Raw genomic sequence first — 24665 nt, 5'->3', positions numbered from 1 at the left:
TACTGCTTATACCTCATACCATGTGCTAGCACTGCGCGGTCCTTCATCTTCATCTGGCCCACCAAGAGGGACAAAAATAGCTCCCTCCCCCCCCCCCCCGCTGTCGACTTGATCATGCTCCAGTCGCCGCAACAAATAATGTTTCTCGTGTCTTGGATAGACGGTCTGAAACTGCTTAGGTAGGCTGTGCAAAGACGTTACGCAGTCCGCCACGCTGCTCTCCCGAAATCGCAGTCCGACCGTCGTATAGTTTGCTGAGCATCTGGAATGTAATATATTACATAGCAGAATCCATACTGACTTTGATTCACCACCATATTCATATGACAGGAAACTTCCGTGGCCGATTCAATCCAGCCGATAAATGCCCAATACCGCTCGCTTCATAAGTTTCGTCGCTTCGAAAGAGACGTCATCCTGCGAAAGGCCTTGTTTTGATGGCATGCATGCCACGCGGCAGACATAGTCTTTAAGGCGCTCGAATCAAAAACAAACATTATAATAATAACAAGAATATTGGCTTTAGGAACAAATGCGCTGTGTCCGTTATACATCGCTGCGCAAATAAACAAACGTTGGGCGGCAAAGATTGCGTGTCCCTTTCCAAGAGTCGCCGTCAACCCCCCTTTCGAAGCGCGGGCCCCAAGAATTAATGTACGTCCCTGAAGGCCGTTGCCCCCTCCTAATTCAACTTATACCACTCACGCCATGGCATCCACGCCAGTGTCGCTCTCCATTCTCCGCTACATCCCATTGCCCGCCGCTATCTTCCGTCGTTTGTCATTCTTCTCATCGCCAGACTCTCTTTGATTTCCAATTTCCGCGAGTCGCCCGCCGCCTATTATCGGTCTTGACGGTCCTCCGTATCATGCATCATCCCATATTAATGCTATCAACACCGCCATAACCCGGGTACACATCCTATCTGTGCCTCTCGGCTGGGCATTTATACTCGTTTTGATTTTTAGCCGGTCTATTGAGCGCGCATCTCGCACTACGTCTTGTCCCAGTTATTCCGAGCCCAAACATATCCAAACCTTGACAGACACGTTATACACCGTAGGGATCTCAAAATGGACGGCGATTTGAGTTTATCACAATCCCTCGGCGGGCTGAGAATAGCGAATCCTGACGATTGCTCCTTGGACGACTCAGAAGATGCGGTTGCTTCAGGTGTAGCTAGTCATTCGCTTTCATCTTCACAAATACAATCCCATCCTGCCGCTGTTGATCACGAACAATCCAGCAACCACATCGACACATCAGCTCCGACAATTCCATCACTGGATGGTCTGAGATCTGACTTTGTCCTAGAGCCGATGCCCGAATTATCTAACTCGTATAGACCGCAAATTCCCCCTTCCGAAAACGCGTCGTCTCAACGGCAGCGCTCGTCAGTTGCGTACTTGGCAGAGAATCCCCTTTCGAACCAACATCATCAAAGCATACCCCGATCTGCATCAACCCACGTGCATAATCATTATACAACCGGAGTCACGCCGGCAGCTGCCCGAGCCGACTTGAATAATTATCGTATTCGAACGGATTCCGGTGCATCGGCAACCGACAGGATGACTCGTGATTCAAGAGGTGGATCTGCGGCCCTCCAAGCAGGAGTACCCTCAAGGGACAATAGTCACAGCGACAGATCATACAAGCAAAGCCAATACATGGGCTCGAATGGCCCTGCTCCTTTGCGAAATGGCTCACGGATGGGACACAGCAACCCCGCGGGCTCACCATATGCGATGGAAAATGGACCTCCAGCGAGTAGTGAGGATTGGCAAGATCGAGGAGCTGCTGTTGGCATTAGGCAGGAGGTGGATGCTAGTGGGCGAACAGTCTCCCGCTACATTAAAAAGGGCGTTCGAGACTTTTCTTTTGGTCAGACATTAGGCGAGGGTTCGTATAGTACAGTATGTCTCGGGACTGACCGCCAGACGCTCAACGAATACGCAATCAAAATCCTTGATAAACGCCATATTATCAAAGAAAAGAAGGTTAAATACGTCAATGTTGAAAAAGACGCGTTGAACCGTCTCACCGATCACCCCGGTATTGTCCGGCTATATTATACCTTTCAGGATGAGCGCTCTCTCTATTTTGTTCTCGACTACTGCAAAGGAGGGGAGCTACTTGGGGTTCTGAAACGAATGGTTACATTTGATGAAGAATGCACGCGGTTCTATTGTGCGCAAATCCTTGACACCATTGACTACATGCATAAACGAGGAATTATACACCGCGATTTGAAACCCGAGAATATTCTTTTGGACAGTCAGATGCATACCAAAATCACCGACTTTGGCACAGCGAAGATACTTGATACATCGAAGAAGGCTGAAGAGGGCTCTGGCGACATCCCTTCGTTGGACTCCACAGACCCCCCAGAATCGGAGCGTGCCAGTTCGTTTGTTGGAACTGCAGAATACGTTAGCCCGGAGCTTCTCACAGACAAGAACGCATGCAAGGCTAGCGATCTGTGGGCTTTTGGCTGTATCATCTTCCAGCTTCTCGCCGGCCGGCCGCCGTTCAAAGCAGCCAACGAGTACCTGACTTTTCAAAAAATCGTCGCTCTGGAATATGAGTTTCCCACGGGCTTTCCCTCTATTGCCCGTGACCTCGTCGAGCGGCTTCTTGTGCTGGACCCTACGCGTCGTCTCCCCATTGAGCATATCAAAAACCACCAGTTTTTCGACGGTATTTCATGGGGACGAGGACTCTGGAAGCAAAAAGCACCTCGCTTGAAAGCCTATGTTCCTCCTCCACGGGAGCCGATCAAGCTGAGTAGCGGAGCTGATGAAGACAGTTTTCCCCCAAGCATCTCCGCTGCACCTTCTGGTGCCATGTCCACCCCTAAATCAACGAGGGCATACCCCCGCGTAATCACGGAGCTACCTCCACCGAGTCAACTCGACATTGAATGGTCTCCGGTATTGAAAAAAGACAATGAGCGCATTCTAAAGTTAGGAATTCTAACAGTGTTGTCTTCCCACGCTTCTCACAGCCCATCCGGGCGAAATGGTCACGGAGAGTCCGAAACATCCAGAAAGTTTTCTCGTTTCTTTGGCGGAAGCACAACCAAAAAGAAGCAGAGACTAGTAATGATCACATCTTCAGCACGGATCATCATCACGGCTGCTACCGGTGATGAGAAACGAGTGAAACTAGAGATCTCACTGTTGACCCCTCAAACCACGTACAGAAGCACGGTAGATGCCAAGGGGTCTGCTTCGTGGATTGTCGACACAGTAAGTTTGATTCACACTCTTATCCTTGCTCATCTACGTCTGTCCCAAACTACGATGGACTCTTAAAGAGTCCTCCCATGATTCCTGATTTGAAATTGTCTAACTCTATACCGTGCACAGCGAGATAAACACTTCGTTTTTGAAGAACCCAAAAGCAGCTCTTCTAGCGCAGTGCCAGCGGCGACTTCAATTCAGGAATGGATCGATACTCTGGATCGAGCAAAAGACTGGGCGCTGTCTCAACAAAGCAGTACATACTCAGGCGATGAATACCGTGATTTGTCATCTGCATTTTCCAGTCAAACAAATACTTTAGACCACAGTTCGGAATTCCACAATGAACATGCACCACCATCCGGGCGAGCGACACTTCAAAAAAGTGTGGCAGCAGCGGACTCTGAATCTATCAAGGGGAAAAAGCGGTTTAGCAAGCGGCACTCAAAGAATGGCCTGGCTGCGGTTTTTTAAAACAGTTCAGCAATCCCCCTTCCCCCAAACAGCATACTAGAGGAATACCACTCATTTTTCGTTTAGCCCTTGTGTCTTTTTTCTTTCCTATCTCAGAATCCATCCATTCCACTATCTATCATCGATATTTACCTCCCTGATACCCTCTTCCTCTGAAATGTTGGAATTCGAAATTTCATTGAATCATTACGATGGGTTATATCAAGATTCCCACCACTCTTAACACTACCTACGCTCCCATCCATTAATTTTCTTTGCAGTCTTGATCGCCCCTCAAATGGCATTATTGCATTATAGTGATGTGACTTGCTTCTTCTGCATAGCAAATGAGAATCTTTGCAGGCGTTGATTTATTTCTTTTCCCCTTCTATATCCACCTTGTCTCTCACACGGACACATCCTTCTTTAGAATTTTTCCTCCATTTCACGCCCCCTCAATACTTTTTCTCATATGTTGAGCGTTAACCAGTGTCTTTATTATTATTTATTAATATTACTATTGCACAGAAGGACAATCTTTTAAAGCGCCGCTGTATTATTTCACCTCTGCATTTTTATCATATTGATTAGACTTGTTTTATTGTTCTGTGAAGCAGACATCAATTGATCATTTTCTGTCACCTAGGTTAACGGAGCTTGGATATTTATCTATAAAAATTAATGGATATAGGTTCGTAAGAGGCAAGTACCCGAAAAAAAAAAAAAAAAAAGAGACACTCGTCCATATCCGAGATTAGAAGAAGGTTTATATAAAAAGCCAGTCGGTACTCGACTGATCAAGTTCCCGAATCCAATCAAATCCTTCCTCAACGTCTATACTCTCATCAATATCCGAAAGCAGAAAAGTGCCGCCTGCTTGCCTGTTGCGCTGCCGCTCATCCTGCTTGTCCCACATAACTTTTAGCACGGAGGCGGCGCTTTGTAGGTTGAAGCTGTAGAATCCATTCCATAAAGACCCAAGCAGTCGTAACGTGGTCATACGCTGCTCGATGCTAGTACTTTCAGCGCCAGCGATGAAGGTGGGCCAGATGAGACATTTGAAATGTTCGTCATCGGGCGAGATAAAAGATAGGTTTTGAAGTAGCTCGTTCTCCACGATCCGGCGGTCACGAAGAGGACCTGTTGTCCCAGTCGACGTCGTAATACGATCCGACGAAAAGGTAGTAGTAGTGGGAGTCATTTTCGATACAACTCGTCTGGCATAAAGATAGACAGCAGCCTTGTAGGCGCGCGCAAGAGCAATGCGCTGGGATAGATCTGGTAATGCCAGATATGACTGCATGTCCTCAGCCCATGCATAGGGGTCAAAGGTATCAATGTGGCGCAGGATTGCGAGCGGGGACTCGGGCCGTGTCGCTTCTCCAGATGGGGAGAGAAAGGATAACGAGTACTCGGCTGTCTCGCCTGGCTCCGAATAACGCTGTGCGTGGACAAAGAAAATTGCGTCCAAAAGATAGGCCGGGCAACCAACCCAAAGTGTTCTTTCTAGGCGCTTGAGCACAGCGGTGCCCATGCCTGGCGAATAAAAGGGTCTCGATAATACTCCCGGTCTTGCCAGAGTTGAGCCCATGATCTCCGTTATGAGACAGGAATCGACGACAAACGATTCTATACCGCTCGTGAGAGGCAGACTGTTTACATCTGAAAGCCGGCCTCTGAGTATGTTTTTGGCGCCTTCAAGATGATACATCCATGCCGTGTCTCCAGATTCGATCATATTGAGCAAGATCAAAACAAAGATCGCTGCAAGTGTCCGATCATCAATCCGTGTTAGGGGATGACGTGATACTTCTGTGGATAATTGACGCAAAGCACGCTGCTTAAACCGCAAAAAGTGCTCATACGCTTGAGAATTGAGGGGCTTCACGAGAGCCATGTCTGGTTTCGCTGAACCACCGACAGACTGGCCGTCATCATTTGACATGTATGCGAATTCTATTGCCCCAATGGCGGCTAGCGAATTTGCTAATAGTGGTGAGTTGCTGATATATGGGAAGAGTTCCCTGTAGGGGTTCTTCACGGCATCGTATAGAGCAAACCACTTGACGCAGTGTCCACTGACTATTCCAGAGTGTTAGAATATCCTGCGTGAGTCGTGACGGAACAAGCTCCTTACAGATGTTTATGTAGAATCTTTCCATCCTACTTAGATCTTGAAAGAGCGGGTCGACGAGCGAATACATTGGCGACTCTGTATAGGCATTGTGCAGCCGCACCAATGTAGCGTCGTCGATACGAGGTGAATAGTGTTGCTGGTTTCCAGACAGATTCGATAAAAGGAGTTGATGGCCTGCCCAGGCTCCAATGCCATCTCCATGATTGGATGGCCATGTTGGTCGAGGACGCATCTCAGGAGTATTTGGAGCCATGGCGACGGGACTGCTATTCTCGGAACTAGACGACGAGCCTTGATCAACTACATCGTCAAAGCTCAAGCCCATCATCTTTCCACGACTGGCCACTCCCCCCTTGACCCAGACCAAGGGCTTCTGGTAGCCCAAGCATTCCTTGCCGGCATTGCGGCACTTGCGACAGGTAGGATGCCCATTGTCGCAGACAATTCGACGCCGACGGCAAGTATAACATCCTTTGGTCATGATCTGACTCCACGCCGAGCGGCAGTCAGTTATGCATTCCGGGAACTCTGCATGCAGCTCTCGACTGTGCTTTCATCAGAATGGATTAAAGAAGATGGAAGACTCGACTCAAGACGATAAGGCGAGGCTCTTCGAGTTGCCGCCGGCGGTCGGTCGGCCCAGCGGGGGTTTCTGCCTCAGGCACGCCAGATAACGACGTGTCTGCCAAGCCACGAAGCATCGACTTTTTGGGACTAGCGTGCATCGCCACCTGCGCTGGCTGAACCTCGCTGCCGCCAGCCAATCAGAGCGCGGCATTTGCATGCACACAGCCTCTTCTTGGCCCGCATTCGTCATTGGACGGAAGGAGCGAGCGCTTCTGCTTCCTCCTCAAACATCTCGACTGCTTGTTTGATTTTGATTTCTTTTTCTTCGTGTCTCTCCTGTGCATGTCCTTTTTCTACACGCCCGCGTCTTGCTCGCCAACTGCCCCTTCCCCTTCGCGAAGAAAGTGTTCTTGGCTGCGCTGGGAAGAACGTGTGACTGCGGGGAAGCCCATTCCTACAGAGACAACAATAATGTTTGAGTAACGCTGCAGACCTCCGATGGCCATGGTTTCCTACCCGGAATCAGTCGATCGTGCAAAAGCGCCGCCGCCGCCGACGGCCTCGACGTCGTCGCGTCTCTCGCATTCTAGTCGACGACAACACCGTCATGGGCGCTCGCATCACGGCGGATCCTCGTATAACCCACAGAATGAATTCCCCATCTTTGCGCATACGGGAGATGTGGAAATAGTCATTGCCGCGAAAGGCCAAGAAAAGCGATACCTGCTACATCGTCTGATCTTGTCGCAGTGTTCGGGGTTTTTTGAAGCAAGCACGGGCGAGGAATGGACGCGGTATGAAATGCAGAAGGAGTCCGCAAGCGCGGTCATCGATTCCGATCCCAGCTTGCAGAGCATTGCAGAGGACGGGTCCTCCATCGTCTCGCGCCGAGGTAGTGCGCAAAGTGCGTCCCTGCCACCGAGGCTAAGATGGAGATACGAATTAGACTGGCAGAACAAGGAATTAGACGAAGAGCCGATTTTGGTACGGAAGGTGAGTTGACTCTATGACAAAAAAAAAAAAAAAAAAAAAGAAAAAACCCCCGAAAGGGCTTTGTTTGTGGTTGTGAAGTTAATACGTATGATGACAAAAAGCCTACAACATCCGATCCGGCCTTCGCTGTACCATCGTCATTCTCGTTGCCAACGCCTCAGCCGATAACGAAGCCGGTTGCCCCACGAACTGGGTTTTTCCGGTCTGTTGCTAATCTCGCTGGTATGCAATCTGCTGTGCATATTCCTTCGAATGCAGTGGTCCCAGATGCCGAGACGCATCCTCTTATCCGCGACTACGACAATCTCTTCCGGATATTCTATAATTTCTCACCCATCTTGAACAATGTGAATATTGCGACTGCTTACTCGGAGTGTAAAGCGCTTCTCAGTTTAGCAGACATGTACGATGCACTCGGAGTAGTTGGCTCCCGCATTGATCATCACTTGCTCCGATTTTCGTCTCGATTGTTTAAGCAGATTGCAAAATATCCTCCAAGCTACCTAAAACTAGGATATTTGGCCCACAGCCGTGTTATATTCACAGAAGCCCTCATACACGTGGTAGGACAATGGCCTGCGGCACAGACCCAGTTATGCAATGGCTCGCCTCTACCCGATGCTGTCCTGGATTTGATCGAAGACAAAGTAGACGACCTGGAGGACCTAAAGGCACGAGTTGATGCAAAACTATTCCGCCTCACATTGACCACATCGAGAGGTGAACGTGTCAGTCCTTCGAATGCGTACCTGGACTGGCTTGCGGTGTCTCTCTTTAGGCAGTGGTTTGTGGATAATACAACGCCACCGCCCGCACCAATACTGAAGAATTCATCTGGTGGTCAGCCTGGATCCTCCAGGGGAATGATGCCTATCTCCACCGGCCGCGTTTATCGACTCATTGGTTCATCCTCGCCCGAAGCGTACCTGCCACATGACGAACTCAGACGTTTCCTCAAGTTGCGAGTGTCATCGTCCTCCGAATCCCTATATACACGAGATAACTTCAAACGGTTTGAACGTAAGATGGACGAGATCAAGCGCTTAGCACGGGAAGTGGTGAAGCCCCTGATGAGGAACTTCCTTGAGCTGGACCTCAAGGGAAGTGACAACAACGGAGGGTCTGGAGGCAGCGGAGTCGGAGACGGTGGCATTGGAGGACTGCCATATTTGACTTGCATCAAGATTGAAGAATCGGATCTCCCGTGGAGATGAAGTAATAACGCGCTGGGCGCAGTGTCTCTATATTCAGTCGGGGACACAGGATTGATCTCTTTTCTTATAATAACTTATACGACGGACAGGCTTATGATTGATGAAATATGATATCCCAAGTTACGCTTGTTTGTTTCTTCTCCCTTGTTATGATGATTTACTTTGAATTAGTACTATGATAATTGTGCATATGTATCCGGTAGCAAGCATTGAGCATTGAATGTCGTAGTTGGTCTTTAAATAGGAAACATTGTTTGCGGGGTTCTTTCCGGTGCTAATAATATGTATGCCTCTTCCGCACGAACATCTTCGTCCCAATTGACATGCATCAAAATCCTCCATCTGCCTTAGTAGAAGAAGAAAGAAACATGTCCAAACCGCCCGCTGCAGACATCCACAACGCAATCAGGCTCCTGATTGACAACCTGATCAACATCAAGGATGAAACGGGGAGATTCCTGATGCACCTGGAGGATGGGCGCATCATCGACACCAAGTCGTGGGCTGGCTGGGAATGGACTCACGGCATCGGGCTCTACGGAGTGTGGAAATACTACGAAATGACCGGGGACGCATCGCTACTGACGATCATTGAAGACTGGTTCTCTGCCCGGATCGCCGAGGGAGGAACGACCAAGAATATCAATACCATGGCAGCGCTGCTTACGCTGGCATATGTCTACGAGAAGACGGGGAATGTCACCTATCTGCCCTGGCTCGATTCATGGGCTGAATGGGCCATGTATGACTTGCCGCGGACCAAGTACGGAGGCATGCAGCACATCACCTACGATAACGAGAACCCCCAGCAGCTTTGGGACGACACGCTGATGATGACTGTCTTGCCCCTGGCGAAGATTGGCAAGGTGCTTGGACGGGCCGAGTATCTGACCGAGGCCAAGAAGCAGTTTCTGATACACATCAAGTACCTGTTTGACGCTCGCACCGGCCTGTTCTTCCACGGCTGGACCTTTGAGGACGGAGGACACAACTTTGCGCAGGCCCTGTGGGCTCGGGGAAACAGCTGGCTCACCATTGTCATCCCCGAGATACTGGAACTGCTCGACTTCACGGACGCCAATGACCCCATCCGCACGCACCTTATCGACACGTTAGACGCACAATGCGAAGCGTTGAAGCGATTCCAGCACGCATCCGGATACTGGCGCACGTTGCTTAACCACGCGGACGAGGGCTCATACGTTGAAGCCTCGGCCACGGCTGGGTTTGCATATGGCATTCTCAAGGCCCAGCGAAAGCGATATATAGATCGGCAGTACCGCGACACGGCCGACAAGGCGATCCAGGCGGTGCTCGGAGCGATTGACCAGCAGGGAGAGCTGCAGAACACGAGTTTTGGCACGCCCATGGGCCACAGCTTGGACTTTTATCGAGAAATCCCGGTGACTGCGATGCCGTACGGACAGGCGATGGCGATTATGGCGTTGGTGGAGTATCTGCGGACGTACATCTGATAATACTTGAGTTAGGTACAAGACAAGACATACGTTAGGCGATATAATGAATGATAGTTAATCAAAGTGGTGTAAGTGGTGGTTGGCTAGTCAGGTAGCGTTGGCTAACAAGGCGTTAATTTTAAAGCGTCTTGCGTCATCCGAAAACATCCTAACTACACTGCATACTATATAGTTGATGACGAGGACACTTGCCCCTCCACAAATCTCTTGCAGTCAATCAGTCAGTCATGGCTTCAGCAACAGGAATCCCAGAAAACAACTCCGCTGTGGCAGAAGAAGAGCCTCTCTTGGGCGCCCCCGGCAGTGGTCGACAGCGCAGTTCCACGCCGATTTACTATAATCTCCTCACTGGTGCGTCCTGGATTTTCATTCTCCCCAGGATTGGACTCACGTCTTTCGCTGCAGGCAGTGCGATAGTCGCCCAGGCCGGTATCTGGGTGGTAGGTCTAGTCAAGCAGAACGGATGTGAATCAATATTGACGGCTCCTTCGCTAGTTGACTGCGGTCGTCTGGACGGCTATATTCTCTCATGAGCTGATATTCTTCTCGCTGCACCCAGTATGGGCTATCATCACCCCCTGTCCAGCATGTACTGACCCTGTCTAGCTGCTGAACACCGCCGCTATTCTGCTGCAAGTGCAATCCATACTAGTCCTCCAGCCTACGTCGACGCCGCGCCAGAAGACCCTCGGCACCTACGTCCACTTCACCGTCTTGATCCTCAGCCTGGGAGCTTTCATTACAGCCTTCGCCATCATTGAGATCAACAAGGGCGACCATCCGCGCCTGACCTCGCCGCACGGCGTCCTCGGGCTGATTACATACATCCTCATCGTGCTGCAGGCATTGGTTGGCGTGGCCCAGTTCTGGGTTCCGACATGGGTCTTTGGCAGTGTCGACAATGGCAAGAAGATCTATAAATACCATCGCGTGTCTGGGTATACGCTGCTGGTGCTGGAGCTGGCAACAGTGGTAGCCGCCACACAGACCGCATTTAGCGAGAGTGTGTTGCATATTGGCTTGTGGGCTGTGATTGGGACGGTTATTGTCACTGTTCTTGGTGTTGGGGCACGCATCAGGAAGCAGAAGCTTGGTTTGTAAGACTCGCCAGCATACTAACTACTATGTCGTGGTAACTAGCTCCGTATGTAGAGCGATCTTGATATCGGAATCTTCATTGGTATATTTTGTATGACGTGAATGTTGCGAACTGAACAGCACCTAGTAAATAAGTTCGATACTGAAAGATATGATTTTACTGGTATATCTGCGAGAGTAGTCTAGGTACGATACATAAATATCGATGGCGCCGAGTTCCCGCAATTCGCGGCCTCCGCAAACTTCTTCTCCACGACCTTTTACTACCATGGCAGCCTCGCACGTCTCGCGCACGCCACTAAACCATTACAGATCGTTGGTACGGCGGAAATTCAGTTCTACGTGTCGTCAATGTCGTAGCGGAGATCTTGCCCGGCCGCCGACAGCGCCGAAGCCCGTCCCCGACGTGAAGCTGATTCGAGAACACGCCGACGTGTTCGCGCGCAATTGCGTCCATCGCAACTACGCTGCCTACGAAGAGTATCCTCAGCGTATCAAGGAGCTCTACTCAGAGACAAAGAAGCTCGAGCAGTTGCTGTTGGACCCTCGGAGGAAACTCAAGGAGTTGGAAAAGGCCATCGGTCGCGTTGCCTCGCAGGGACTCCAGTCGGAGGAAAACAAGCAGAAACTGGCCGTTCTACGCGAAGAAGCACAGCTCCTGAAAAGAAATTCGGAAGACACCTTGCTTCAGAAGGAGTCTCTCGATAATGAAATCCAGCGGCTCGCTCTTTCGCTACCCAATCTCACCTCCCCCGAAACCCCCGTTGGTGACGAGCCCCGGTTACTGGGGTATATCAACTTCGATCCACAAGAACACCCGCAATGGCTGAAAGAACGCCGCCGTCCATTCCGGTCTCATGTAGAGATTGGCACGATGCTTGATTTGCTTGATTTTACGAGTTCGGCAACATCAACGGGCTGGGGATGGTATTTTCTTACAAACGAGGGAGCCCTGCTGGAACAAGCCTTGATCCAGTACTCGATGAGTGTGGCACTACGTCGTGGATGGAAAGCTGTCTCGCCGCCATCGATTGTATATTCTTACATCCAGGAAGCATGCGGCTATCAGCCGCGAGACCATAATAATGAGCAACAAATTTGGCACATTGAGCAAAGTGAAAAGGACAAGGCCAAGCCCCAACGGTCGCTCGCCGGAACCGCCGAAATCCCCCTGGCAGCTATGTATGCAGGACGAGACATTGATCAGTCGCTCTTACCTCTAAAGTTTGTCGGCACAAGTCGATGCTATCGCGCTGAAGCCGGTGCGCGCGGTGTTGATACCAAGGGCTTGTATCGGGTCCACGAGTTTACAAAGGTGGAACTCTTTGGCTGGTCAGATAATCCGCAATCCGATACTTCCTCTTCAGATCCCACATATGCCGGTTGCACACCTTTGAATGAATTATACGGCGAACTCTCGGAGATACAGCTGGAGATACTGAGCGCTTTGGAGCTTCCATGCCGAATACTCGAAATGCCCACGAACGATCTCGGAGCGAGCGCATCGAGAAAACGCGATATTGAGGCGCTGTTTCCGTCACGTCTCCGTGCTCAACTTGGCGAAAGCGAGGTTGACCTCGAGACAGGATGGGGAGAAGTTACGTCTGCTTCGATCTGCACAGACTACCAGAGCCGTCGCCTAGGAACGAGGATCCGGGGCGGCCAGGACAAAAAGTCGCGCTATCCTCTCACAGTCAACGGCACAGCTGTGGCAGTCCCGCGAGTGCTCGCTGCCATCTTGGAAAACGGCTGGGACGAAGCAAGACAAGTCGTCGCAATCCCCAAGGCTCTGCGGCCGTGGATGGGAGGGATGGAGACAATCGGCAAGAAGTGAGGCTATTCAAGGCCAGTTGTATGATACCATACTATACCTCCGTGTACAATAATAATAATCACTCACCAATCAATCAATCAATCAATCACTGTAGATGCTGCTAAAAGGAATTAAGTCACTCAGTGGCCATCGGCGAGCTCCGACGCCTTGCCCAGCGGAGCCGATGTCGGGGAGCGCTCTGTTGCACAATACGTGATATATCACCTTATAGGAATCGAGAATCTTAGCAATTCGTCGCAGAATGAAGAGATTCGAGGCGCATTTAGTCTGCATCAACGGTCAAAGGACGGACGACGCTGTTGGTGCGACTCGTACGTAGTCCTTGTCGAGCCCGATAAGATAAGAGACGCCCCTCTATTTGTATCCCTCTTCTGCCTCTCACTTTTGAACTCTGCCAATATATCTTCTCACTTAACTTTCTATAATAATATACAAAGGACTCTATACAAATCAATCGACTATCCGCTCTGCCCACCATGGCGTCTCCCAGCACCAGCACCAGCACAGCTACAGCCACGCGCGTCCCCAACGATGAAATCGACCGAGTCTTTGCGCGCACCACAAACCTGGCCTCGTCAGCACTGAATGCAAAGGTCCTCGCCTGCTCCAACGACTACTTCGCCGCCGCCGAAAACCTGCTCACGCCCACCGCGCCCGTCCACAAACCGGGCGTCTTCGTGCACACAGGCGCTTGGTATGACGGCTGGGAGACGCGCCGCCACAACCCGGCCCCATACGACTGGGTAGTCATAAAGCTGGGTGTATCCAGCGGGGCAATTGAAGGTGTCGAAGTCGACACGGCATATTTCGTGGGCAATTATGGCGAAAAGGCCGAGTTGCAGGGCGCCTATGCGCCTGACGTTACAGATGAGCAAATCGCAAGCCCCGAGTATACGGGGTGGAAGTCTATACTCCCCGTCGTGGAGTGTGGACCGAGTCAGAGAAGGGCATGGAAGATTGATTCATACGACCCTGCGAACCCAACTCCATACACCCATGTCCGTCTACTGATGTATCCGGATGGGGGCTTTGCGCGCCTGAGACTCTACGGACATGCTATTCCCCCTACAGCAGCACTACAAAAAGAAGGAGGGGAGGAGGAGGAGGAGGAGGAAGAGCTCTCATCTGCTCTTCTCGGTGGTCTTGCGTTATCTGCGTCTGACCAGCATTACACACCAGCCTCGAATACCATCTTGCCAGGTCGCGGGAAGGACATGGGCGATGGCTGGGAGACAGCTCGTTCCCGCACTGTAGGTCACGTTGACTGGGCGATATTCCAACTGGGGCTGCCAGGTACAGTTCGCAGGATCGTGATTGACACCAAGGATTTCCGTGGCAATTTCCCGCGCCAAGTCCGTGTCCACGGCCTTGTTAAGGCTGATGATAATGATGATGTTGGCGGAGATCCTAGCCACGACCATCCCGGCTGGGTAGAGCTGCTAAATAGCGATAAGAAGACACAAGCTGATACCGAGCATGTCTTTGAAGGAGCTGATCTTGCTGCTGGCGGGGAAGATAAGAGAGTGTTTACACATGTGAAGCTGACCTTGATACCCGATGGTGGCGTGAAGAGGTTTAGGATTTTTGGCCGGAGAGCACTCTCGTCTACTAAATAGATTGAGGCGATAGATGATGACTCGTAGCTCAGTACATAATTCCAAGTATCTAGCTAGAAAGATACCATCATGGATACCTAGGTATAGCTTGCACGAATGAGATATGAATTAGTTTGATTTCATCTGAAGCCCGTAAATCAATTCAAAAAAACATTTTATAAGTAGAGAAACATGCTTTATAATATCTTTATCCCTCCTGATTAATGACGTGAGCCTAAACGCTGAACATATATCTAAATTTTGACCTAACAAGGAAATTATGAGTCATTAAGGGATAAAACGAGACAAGCAACAAACCCAAATCAAACATCAAGTTAACCCATAGAAAAACGCCTCGTAACTATCATATGTAACGTGGATATCACAGCATGAGACGAAAGTGTGAGAGAAAAAGGATAGAAAAAGAAACCTCTTCCCTAGAACTCCCCATAATCGGATGTAATCAATCAATCAATCAATCGTGGGCATTTTATGGCAATACCCGTGAACATATCATGCCCAGAAGCAATTTCCCTGAAAGAGATGGAAAAAAAAAAAAAAAAAAGAAAAACGAAGAGTTGTATACAAGAAGTAATGAGCCTGTCCGAGTATAGAGAAAGGCTCTTCAGGGATATGCAGTAAAAGTGTATAATATAAACAAAAAAAAGCCTTGCAGTGTATTGCTACATTTTGAGCAATTGTGCCAAAGCCCTTAAAAATGGGGAAAGAGTATTCAAGCTCTTCTTCCCCTTTTGTGCTCATGTGGAGTTTTCATGTAAATTTTCTATTGATGGCGACTTCTCGGGTGAACGCGTACTCAGACGCTCTGGTAGTTGTTGTTCTGTGGGCTTCGCTTCTAGTGACACTCCTGACATCCGAGGCTGCGATTTCTCAATGTCAGGCGTGAGCGCGATAAATTGACTAGCTGAAGAAGACGACGTCAAGCTTCCCGGTGTTCCAACATCGTCAGAACGCACGCCGTCACTGCTCTGTCGTGCGATAGCGCGCATTCGAAGTCTGGATGGTTTGGCAGGAGCTAAATACTGATCCAGCATCTCCTTGAGAACAGACGATCGCACTGGTTTTGCAAGGTAATTATTCATGCCCGCTTCTATGCATTTTTCGCGATCTCCTTCAATCGCACTGGCAGTCATGGCAATTACGAGCGCTTGGTTGACATTAGAGTCCGCGTTTTTCCTGATCTCACGCGTGGCATCATAGCCATCCAAAACTGGCATCTGTACATCCATAAGAACAAGGTGGAAAGGCCGGCCTTCCTTTGACCGTTGGGTGAGAGCTTCAACAGCTTGTTGACCGTCACTGAAAGCCTCACATTCTAAACCAAGCCCTCGAACAAATTTAACCGCAATTTTCTGGTTGATTGGATTATCCTCCGCAATGCAAACTCTGATTTGATCGCGAGGTATCAGCGTTAGATCCCGGGCAACTGCTGGTGTAATCCGCGCAATGTCGTGCTTGTCAGTCTGGTTGAAACTCTGCAACCATGGTGCTGTGGCAGCAGTTTCCTTGGGAGCTTTTTGGAAAACAAGCTGAAATGTTACTGTTGTACCCACACCTGCCTTAGAATTAAGCCAAATCAAGCCGCCCAGTACGTCCTCAATAATTGCTTTGCAGATACTCAATCCCAAGCCACTGCCACCATATGATCGAGCGGTTGAATTATCTGCTTGGGAGAACGGCCTGAAAAGTCTCGATTTGTGCTCTTCGGAAATGCCTATGCCCGTATCCGAGACAGAACACTCCAGACGTACCCGGTTCTTACCTTCTCGAGAAACCGTAGCTGCTACTTTGACGTAGCCTTTAGGTGTAAATTTGTAGCTGTTGCTGAGAAGATTCATGAATATCTGATGGAGACGGACGGGATCACCCATAACAACTAGATCCTCTGGAACCTTGTCCAAGTCCTCAATAGTTGCCAGACCACGATCACGATGGGTGTAACGTAGAGCCCGGACCACCTCACTGATTGTTTCTTTGAGATTCAGAGGCACCGTGGAAATCTTCATTTTGCCTGCCTCAAGTTTCGAGAAATCCAGAATATCATTTATAAGCGTCAGCAAAGTGTCTGCACAGACTCGGATCGACTCAACGTAGCCATCCTGCTCTTTATCAAGATTTGTTCCCTTTAGCAGCTCGGATAGACCAATAACTCCATTCATGGGAGTCCGAAGGTCGTGAGAGACGTTTGCTAGGAAAACGGATTTTGCCTTTGCCGCATCTTCTTTTAATTTGACGTTATGGTTTGCCTCGGCTTCTGCAATCTTCGCTTTTTGCTCTGCCTCGCGTGCCTGAGCCAGAGCGCGCTTCTGTGATTCGACCATTGCTGCGTTGGTGGCACTGACTTTGCGAACCCTTCGAAACAGGAGCGCGTTAGATAGTGAAATACCGACTTGATTGCAAAGAAGGCGAAGAACCACGACGTTTCTTTGCGTGAACGAATTCGGTTTTCCTTCGATGTGAACCACACCGAGTAAAGAATCAGCTTGCACAATTGGGAGTGTGATAATAGATCGACCCAGGGGGTATCGTGCGTGATAACCCTCATTGATAATAGAGAACCTTTCATCTTCAAGAACATTGTGAACAAGCACTTCTTGTTTGGTCCGTAAAGTATAATGGGTTATTTGCTGTGCTATTTTGTCCTCCATCTCCGAAAATGGAAGTCCATCAACGAAAGCCTTTTGACCATCGTCCAAACTTCCTCTTGCTGCAATAGCAAACCCGCTATCTTCAAATTCGGTGGCAATGACAGCAGTATCGGATCCATTGCAGGATTCAAGGATAATATCAATCATCTTTGTCAGAAGCTTCTCAATCTGCAGCTCTGAAGACATAACTTGACTAAATTCGAGAATAGTCGATAAATCGATAATATCTAGATGTATTTTATTAGATGTGCAAAGACAAGTAATCCAGAAATAGCCCGAGACGACTCACCTAGCCCAGCGCTGGGTATATCCACAGGCCCGTCGTCGATATGGGCCCCGGTATTTTCTAACCAAATTTTCTTCCTGTCATCTTCCAACTGATTCTGGATGGCAGAGGGCTCTACAACTGACTTCGGACCGATGTTGGCAAGGGAGTCAACTGTTTGAGTGCCGGCGTCGTTCAATCTGGGTCCGAGAGCTGTTTTCAAAAGCCACTCATGCTTTTCTGATAAATGAGTTGCCTTTCCAATTGCGCAGAGACCCGTCCAAGCTGCAATGGCTTCTCTGATCATGGCTCGTGCAGGTCGTTTCGCACCCCGTCGAACGAGGAAATCTCCTACCAAACAGTTAACCCAAACGCTCGCAACGGACAAAATGAGCTAATCAGCTTACCGTGAATTTCAAGAGCCATTGCCTCTTCAAGGGGAAAGCCGTGAACTTCACAGTGGTCGATCGCAGCCTGACAAAATAAATTAGTGAAATGATTTCCAGGAACCCAGACCGGGAAAAACAAACCTCAATACAGTTCACAGCAGAGCTGAAATTCTCTTTGGACTCATAAAGCAGTGCTTCGATGAGCAAGGACCACATTGCGTAGTTGACATCACAGGCACTTCTAGCGAAATCGATTACGTGCTTACATCTCATCACAACGTCCATGTGTGCTTCCAAATTGCTATTTTTCGGATTATCCAGGTGTCGCGTAAGAACCGCCAGAGCAAGAATGAAATGAGCTAGATGGGCGACCCTTTGGCACCAAAGTCGTTCGATACCGCCATTCATCATGCCAATACCGACTTCAATGGCTTTATCATGATGGCCAAAGACAAAGAGAGCAACCATACCAATGCCCCAATACATATTCTGAGGCCGATCTGTACGCATGGCGAATTCGTGAATGTGATCCATGTACTCAGAAGAATTGTGTTTGTCGTCATCCATTACCAGGTCAGGCAACCGCCAGGATGTTTTGCCTTGCAATGCTCGTGAGACTTGCTTAACCGCTAAAACGACAGGTCCTCCCCGAACGTCAAGAATCCAATCTTTAAGTTCATCCGGAGTGTCTGTGCAGAAGGTTTCTATTTCGGACATATCCTGACCCAAATAAAAGCGAGTTGCAGCCATTAACCCATAACTTATGAGCATCATGTGTGGATCATTCGAATCGAATGCGTAATCCATCGACTGTTCGATATATGGCAAGATTGTGCGGAGAGGTGCCCTCATATGTTCAATCACAAATGATTGGAGTGTGAACCCGGTGCCTCGCGACCAAGGATCAGAATAGGTTTCGAAGAGCAACAATGATAGATCACTCATGCTGGTCGCGAATTCTAGATCATTGTGGCGACTGTATGCCACCATGGCCAAATGGCAACAAGCCAATCCTATTTGCGAAAAACGACCGGAAAACAAATGGAGCCGCATCATCTCGACACCCATGAACATGTACGTAATATCGTCACCCCAAAAGGCTACAGCCATAGCCTCGGAAAAAACGTTTCCTATGGCAACAATTTTCGGGTCATTACTCAATGGCTGCTGGATTATACTCTCGAGATCCTGAGATTTCAAATACTCTTTCAACTCCATGAAAGCAGCATCACATTGCTCATAAGTAGTGGGTTGCCGAAGGTGAACATCAAGCTCTTCTAGAGATGAAAGCAGAGAGTCCATGGCTCCATTGAAGTCCCCCGAGACAGTTGAAATCTTGCTTTTGAGGATCCAAGCCTTGGCCTTGTCAGCTGGGGTCTTGGCATGTTGGAAGATCTGCGATAGAACTCTGAGTGATTCGCCGTTGTCTCCTTGGTACCAAAGCAGTTCAGCGGTCGAAGTATGAAGCTGCAACGTTTCCTCATAGTCTACATCTGGGGATTTTTCGTTCCAGCAGTTCTGTTGTAACAGCTTTATGGCATGGCGCGAGTAATAAAGTGCTGTGGGACGAGCGCCTGATGTCAGTGCAGTTCGCGCCGCATTGCGAAGAGCTTTCCTGTAGCGAGATCGCTGCTTGACTCGTTTCCGAATCAGGTCCACAGACCGACAGATGTGAAGCGACTTCGAATACATATCGCAATCACCTGTGCAATACTTCATCATGGTCTTAGCGATGACAAAATGCATCTTTTCGACATCATGGCACTCGCTTAGTGTTGACACAGCTTGAGAAAACCGTTCATGTGCAAATCTAATTCATAGTAAGAATATACGTTAGAACATTATATGTCAGTGTCTTCTCAGGGATAGGGTGACAAACCGGAATTCATCATCAGTTTCTCCCGGCAAAAGAATATACGATTGTACGAGCCACTGAAGCCCAGAGACAATTTCAGCTTCTGAATGTGGCAACAAAAATCTTGGACATTGTGTAGCATTATCTCCAGCTTCTGCACCATCACCAACATACCAGAACTCCCCCTCTATAAGCTTCTGTATGAGCGAAAACGAGAACGGACTCCCAAGGAATGATGCCCAGATTAAAATAGCCAGAATAGCAGGTGGATACTCCCGAAACCGCTTGGTAAGAAAGTCCGTTCCTAAACTGTCGCCGTATTCGGGTGACACAAATTCCGTGAATATGCGGTCAATATCAAATTCCCACTTGCTGTGTCTCCAGGAGTACCAAATACAATTCTTGTTATAGCATGTCTCCAGCATCATTCGAATGAAAAACGGATTTCCTTGACTCTTTTCGACAACTGTGACCGAAAGAGGCGTAAGGGTGGGCTCAGGAGGCAATTGCATCGCAACTGCAACATATCTTGCGATATCGCTTTCGGACAGAGGTTGCAATTCGATTTTAGTGATGCTCGGGCTTTCGGCGTCAAATAGAGACAAAAGCTCTCGTGAGCTAATTTCATGTTTACGAGCCGCCAGGATAAGCAAGCAGGGAACTCTAGTCTTCCAGATATTCATGACCAATTCAACTGTCTCGTCATCTGCGTATTGAAGATCGTCCAAGCAGACACAGATAAGTTTTTGACTGCACAGATGCCGAAGTATTTCTGTATAAATCTCCATTAACCGCATGTTCTTGTTCGTTGTGCCAGAACGAAACATGTCCGCAGAAGTTGAGCCATGAAGGAAGCTAGGCCGTTTTGTGGTTTCAGTCCTTGAACCTTCTTTCAGGAGGGGTTGAGTCCCGCCCACTTTCGGAGAGACTGGCCTCTCGTTTTCGTTAATTAACTGCTCAGGTAGATTCAATGCCTGACAGAGGGTCGGCCAGTATGGGCGGAGAAAGGACCGTATATTTTGATGATACTCGGTGGTGATGTCCCGCTCAGAGAAGATCTGTCGCAAAATACTGGCTAAAATTTTGGCAAAGGGTTCGAACGGAATTCTTCGAGAACGGTCTAATTGTGCCGCGCCAATATACCCCAGCTTTCGAATGACCGGTTGCACGCGCTGGATAAGATCCGATTTGCCAATGCCAGGATCTCCAGAAATAGTGATTATTTCGCATTGTCCATGACGACGGGCTTTGTTGGCTGGTCTGTGTCGGCCCAAAGGATTTAGTGTATCCATGGGACTCTGGGTAGTATGCAGAGAGACATGAGAAGATTCTCGATCCCCGCTATCGCCGGTGCTCCTGAGATCAGCAGAGACTCGCGTCCTATTCATTGAGGTAATCCCTCTCTGGGTCGAAAGAGACGATTCATTGCTATAAAGCGAGTCGCGTGTAGGCGGGTAACTAAGTCCGGGGAGGGCAGCATTGGAGTTGTGTCGTGAAGCAATATAGTTCAATGAACCAGAATCGCTCGATTCTTCGCAAATATCACCACTCTCGAGCCGGCTATCAGATACAGATGAGGTTGAGCCAAAAAATGCATTCACATTGCTCTGTGAAGCTAATTTGGCATATAAAGCTCGTTGACGCCGATGCACTTTTTCTGCGACACTGATCACCTTCTGGTACTCTTCATCCCTGCCAAACATCTGAGAAGGAAGAGTGAAAAAAGAAGATACATCATTTTGAGCAATTTGGAACGATTTAAGCGCATTTACATCTCCGTCACCAAGTAGCTTTGCGATTTTTTCGAGATCCTTCTTCACAGAGGTGATAGTGTTGTAACGTTCATGAAGTGCTTTATGGGTCATCTTGGTGATAACAGCGCAAACAGCATCCGGAATATCCATGCGTTTTGAAGAGACGGGAGGTAATCTCTTGCCTAGCACATTCTGAACTACTTCCATGGGAGTGGCACCAGTAAATGCAGGTTTGCCGACAAGTATTATCCAGAATAATACACCCAATGTATAGATGTCAGTTCGGCTATCAGGCTCTGTCGGCATTCGTCCGGTTTGTTCGGGCGCAATAAATTGTAGTTTCGTCTTGGCACCAAGTTCACGAGACAACGCCGACCAGCCTTCGCTCAGCGCGTTATCAAAGGCTCTAGCACCGTTTCCAGTGTTGGCCAGTTTCACTATTCCATTAGTACGATTGAAATGGAAAGCGTCTGGACGAATCTCGCCGTGAACTGCCTTCAAGCCGTAGTGTAATAGCTCTAAGCAATCACAGGCACCAATAGCAAAATCCAGAAACATAGGCAGGGATACCTGCTCTCCAGGTGTTGTACCAGTACTACTCTCACTGTGGGGGCTGAAAGCGAATGCAGCAGGTCCAAAGGCAACGATGTCTCTTAGGGAATTGTAACCGGGTGACTCGTATATCGCGACCAAGATAGGGCCCGGATCTCCGGGCTCTGGAGCTAGTTTCACAATATCAATCGGGCGAACCGTATGGATACATTCGGGATCAGAAATCTGGATTATAGAACGCATCATGTGATACTCCCTTTCCAAGCGAACGACATGAGAGGAGATCCGGGCTACAATGGGGAGGAAAAACGGATCTTGTTCAACTCGTGAGCTAGATATCTCGCTGCTGGATTCGCTAAGGCTACTCCGCCAATGATGTCGAAATGGTGGTCTTGCTTCGGCTCGAGGCGATTCGCGTGTTGTACTGACAGTACCGGAAGAGGTACCGGCGGGAGTAGCGGCACCATGGTCAGAGGAATGCCGGATGCCCACGACATGCCAATGATCATACGTTGAATGAAAAGGATCAAATGACTGGTCCCAGATGTATCCTGGAATAAGAGCCAGACGCTCGAAAAGCCGCGCGGGGGGCAGCGGGAGGTCTTCGCCGAGAATATAATACTCTTCCATATCAGAATCACCTCCGTTGGAAACTTGCTGTACCAGGAAAAGTTTTATTCCATCACTCAATCCGCCTAAGCAAGCATGCTGCTAATTTCCGACAACTTCGCGACCATATGATGTATATGGAGGTTCGTAATGACGGAGATCGATCGTATACGGGCTGGTGGTGTAACAGTTTTCCAGGTGCGGCAGGAACATACGTTGTGTCGGTCGATGACGGGGAGAATCGTATACTATCGAGGACGGGCCGCCAATCAAGCGGACACGCGCAAAACTGTAAGTTTCGAGTATTGCTTCGTAGAAGCAATAATGCTGCGCTTAGTTGAAGGAAGAAAATATCTACATGACACGAGCCATCTCATATTCAAAGGCGGGCGGGCACGACGACGGGAACGGCTGTGCGAACTGGGACTAGCGCAACCGCACTGCTCTGCAGGGTCTGATTGGGCGATCGGAAGAATCTGTCCCAAAGCAGCTTAGGTGGTAAACGAGGAGCTTAAAATGCCGCCAAGACTGGCTGCCAGCGCAAGTCACCTGATTACGTACAGCCTTGCGTGCGATTTTGCACGGGTGAATACATCCTTCTTTTGATGATAAGCTAGATCAACTGTGTAAAGCGAGCGAGTCGGACATCAAGTTTTTTACGATGATCATTATGATACATTTTTCTTGAATAATCTATGTGAGCCTGTAGCAAGATGGCCAGACATAGAAGCAATCAAGAAGCATACAGCATTTGGTTAGTGCTTGTTGGTCAGGAGATGTAGGTTAACTAGTTAGGTTTGTTTTTACCCAAGATGACTAAGCTTACTCATCGGTCTAGAGTCATAACTAACTAGCGGTTAACTAACTACTTTAGGCAGACCCGTGATGAAATACGGTCTAGGCCCGACGATTAAGGGGGAACCTCTGGTATGCGCGAAAATAGTTTGTCGCACGTAGTAACATGTATGATTCTCTATTTTCCTTTTATCAAAATAGCAGAAGACAAGGAGCATGATTGGGCTTTATTGACACTTCCCCTCGCGGTCAGACAATGGGCAGTATGGGGATTCCTAGCTATAAGCCCTGGGCGAGGTAGGTACCTCAAAATTCTTTATTTCAATCATGTGTGCTTCTGTCGTTCAGACAACGGTTTTCTTCAGCTGCGACTGATTGCTGCATAAAGGTTAGGTGGATCAAAATTTCCGCTTTATTTTTAATGTTAAACCCTCAATACAGCCAGCTAAGGGGGTATTTGTATGGAATATGTAGTCTTGGACTAGACAATTTGCATGTATAAGCCGGAGTTCTTTGGAATATGTTTGGTCAACATTTTAATGTTGAATACAGAACCAGATCGAGTAACCTATACTTCGTATTGGTTAGGGAATAACTAGAGATGAGGCATGGAAGGGAATAAACATATCCTGGGAAAGTGGACACTGGACAGTAGCAAACTCTTCATAGAAAAAAAGGGGCTCCGAAATTGAGCCTCTCAGTTAGTAGTAGTTACTGACTTGCATGAAATTGAATTTGTTAGTAGAATTGGCGCGAATGCATGACGTAGGCACCATTCCAATTATAGACTAAATATGCTCTACTAGTATAGAACAGGTATAGCCATGGAACAACGAACACTAGGAGATGCCGAGATAGTAACAAAGTAAACATTAAGATATGGCAGAAAATAGATTCAGGGGATGTCGGAGATAATAACCATTGGGTTTTATAATACAATGTTGTTGTTATAGAGGCGCAGCCGCAGAGCATCAACCAGAGGAAATTTACAGAATCTTACTAAATCCTGAATTCGATCTCTCCTAAGAAAAGATCAGCCTCAGGCGGGTTTTATTCTTCGAAGAGATGAATTGCTATGGATTCCGTGGTAGCGTAACCAATATTTTATACTTCAATGCTTTTCTATAGTTCACAGAGTGAGGCGTAACTCCGTTAACACCGTA

The 24665-nt window shown here is 48.6% G+C and overlaps 7 protein-coding genes across 7 annotated transcripts; 5 read left to right on the top strand and 2 right to left on the bottom strand.

Annotated features, from left to right (window-relative positions):
- Nucleotides 1-1073: 1073 nt before the first annotated feature.
- Nucleotides 1074-3719, top strand: UA08_03999 (hypothetical protein; the record flags this gene model as incomplete). The annotated part of the gene is made up of 2 exons (XM_020266792.1): nt 1074-3251; nt 3372-3719. The coding sequence occupies 2 exons, from the start codon at nt 1074-1076 to the stop codon at nt 3717-3719; spliced, it is 2526 nt and encodes an 841-aa protein (XP_020120556.1).
- A 745-nt stretch (nt 3720-4464) lies between these two features.
- Nucleotides 4465-6316, bottom strand: UA08_03998 (hypothetical protein; the record flags this gene model as incomplete). The annotated part of the gene is made up of 2 exons (XM_020266790.1): nt 4465-5780; nt 5836-6316. The coding sequence occupies 2 exons, from the start codon at nt 6314-6316 to the stop codon at nt 4465-4467; spliced, it is 1797 nt and encodes a 598-aa protein (XP_020120555.1).
- A 584-nt stretch (nt 6317-6900) lies between these two features.
- Nucleotides 6901-8609, top strand: UA08_03997 (hypothetical protein; the record flags this gene model as incomplete). Its single annotated transcript, XM_020266789.1, has 2 exons — nt 6901-7395; nt 7497-8609. The coding sequence occupies 2 exons, from the start codon at nt 6901-6903 to the stop codon at nt 8607-8609; spliced, it is 1608 nt and encodes a 535-aa protein (XP_020120554.1).
- Nucleotides 8610-8977: 368 nt separating this feature from the next.
- UA08_03996 (hypothetical protein) lies at nt 8978-10084 on the top strand (the record flags this gene model as incomplete). Its single annotated transcript, XM_020266788.1, has 1 exon — nt 8978-10084. One exon carries the CDS (start codon nt 8978-8980, stop codon nt 10082-10084), a length of 1107 nt encoding a protein of 368 aa, XP_020120553.1.
- Nucleotides 10085-10314: 230 nt separating this feature from the next.
- UA08_03995 (hypothetical protein) lies at nt 10315-13019 on the top strand (the record flags this gene model as incomplete). The annotated part of the gene is made up of 4 exons (XM_020266787.1): nt 10315-10527; nt 10694-11180; nt 11228-11231; nt 11498-13019. 4 exons carry the CDS (start codon nt 10315-10317, stop codon nt 13017-13019), a joined length of 2226 nt encoding a protein of 741 aa, XP_020120552.1.
- Nucleotides 13020-13495: 476 nt separating this feature from the next.
- UA08_03994 (Allantoicase) lies at nt 13496-14635 on the top strand (the record flags this gene model as incomplete). The annotated part of the gene is made up of 1 exon (XM_020266786.1): nt 13496-14635. The coding sequence occupies one exon, from the start codon at nt 13496-13498 to the stop codon at nt 14633-14635; it is 1140 nt and encodes a 379-aa protein (XP_020120551.1).
- Nucleotides 14636-15372: 737 nt separating this feature from the next.
- UA08_03993 (hypothetical protein) lies at nt 15373-22728 on the bottom strand (the record flags this gene model as incomplete). Its single annotated transcript, XM_020266785.1, has 5 exons — nt 15373-17510; nt 17573-17899; nt 17956-18022; nt 18079-19747; nt 19817-22728. The coding sequence occupies 5 exons, from the start codon at nt 22726-22728 to the stop codon at nt 15373-15375; spliced, it is 7113 nt and encodes a 2370-aa protein (XP_020120550.1).
- Between the last annotated feature and the right edge of the window lie 1937 nt (nt 22729-24665).

Source organism: Talaromyces atroroseus (genome assembly GCF_001907595.1).
Source record: "Talaromyces atroroseus strain IBT 11181 chromosome Unknown scaffold_4, whole genome shotgun sequence".
NCBI classification, from domain to species: Eukaryota; Fungi; Ascomycota; class Eurotiomycetes; order Eurotiales; family Trichocomaceae; genus Talaromyces; species Talaromyces atroroseus.
This window is presented reverse-complemented; position numbering and strand designations above follow the sequence as displayed.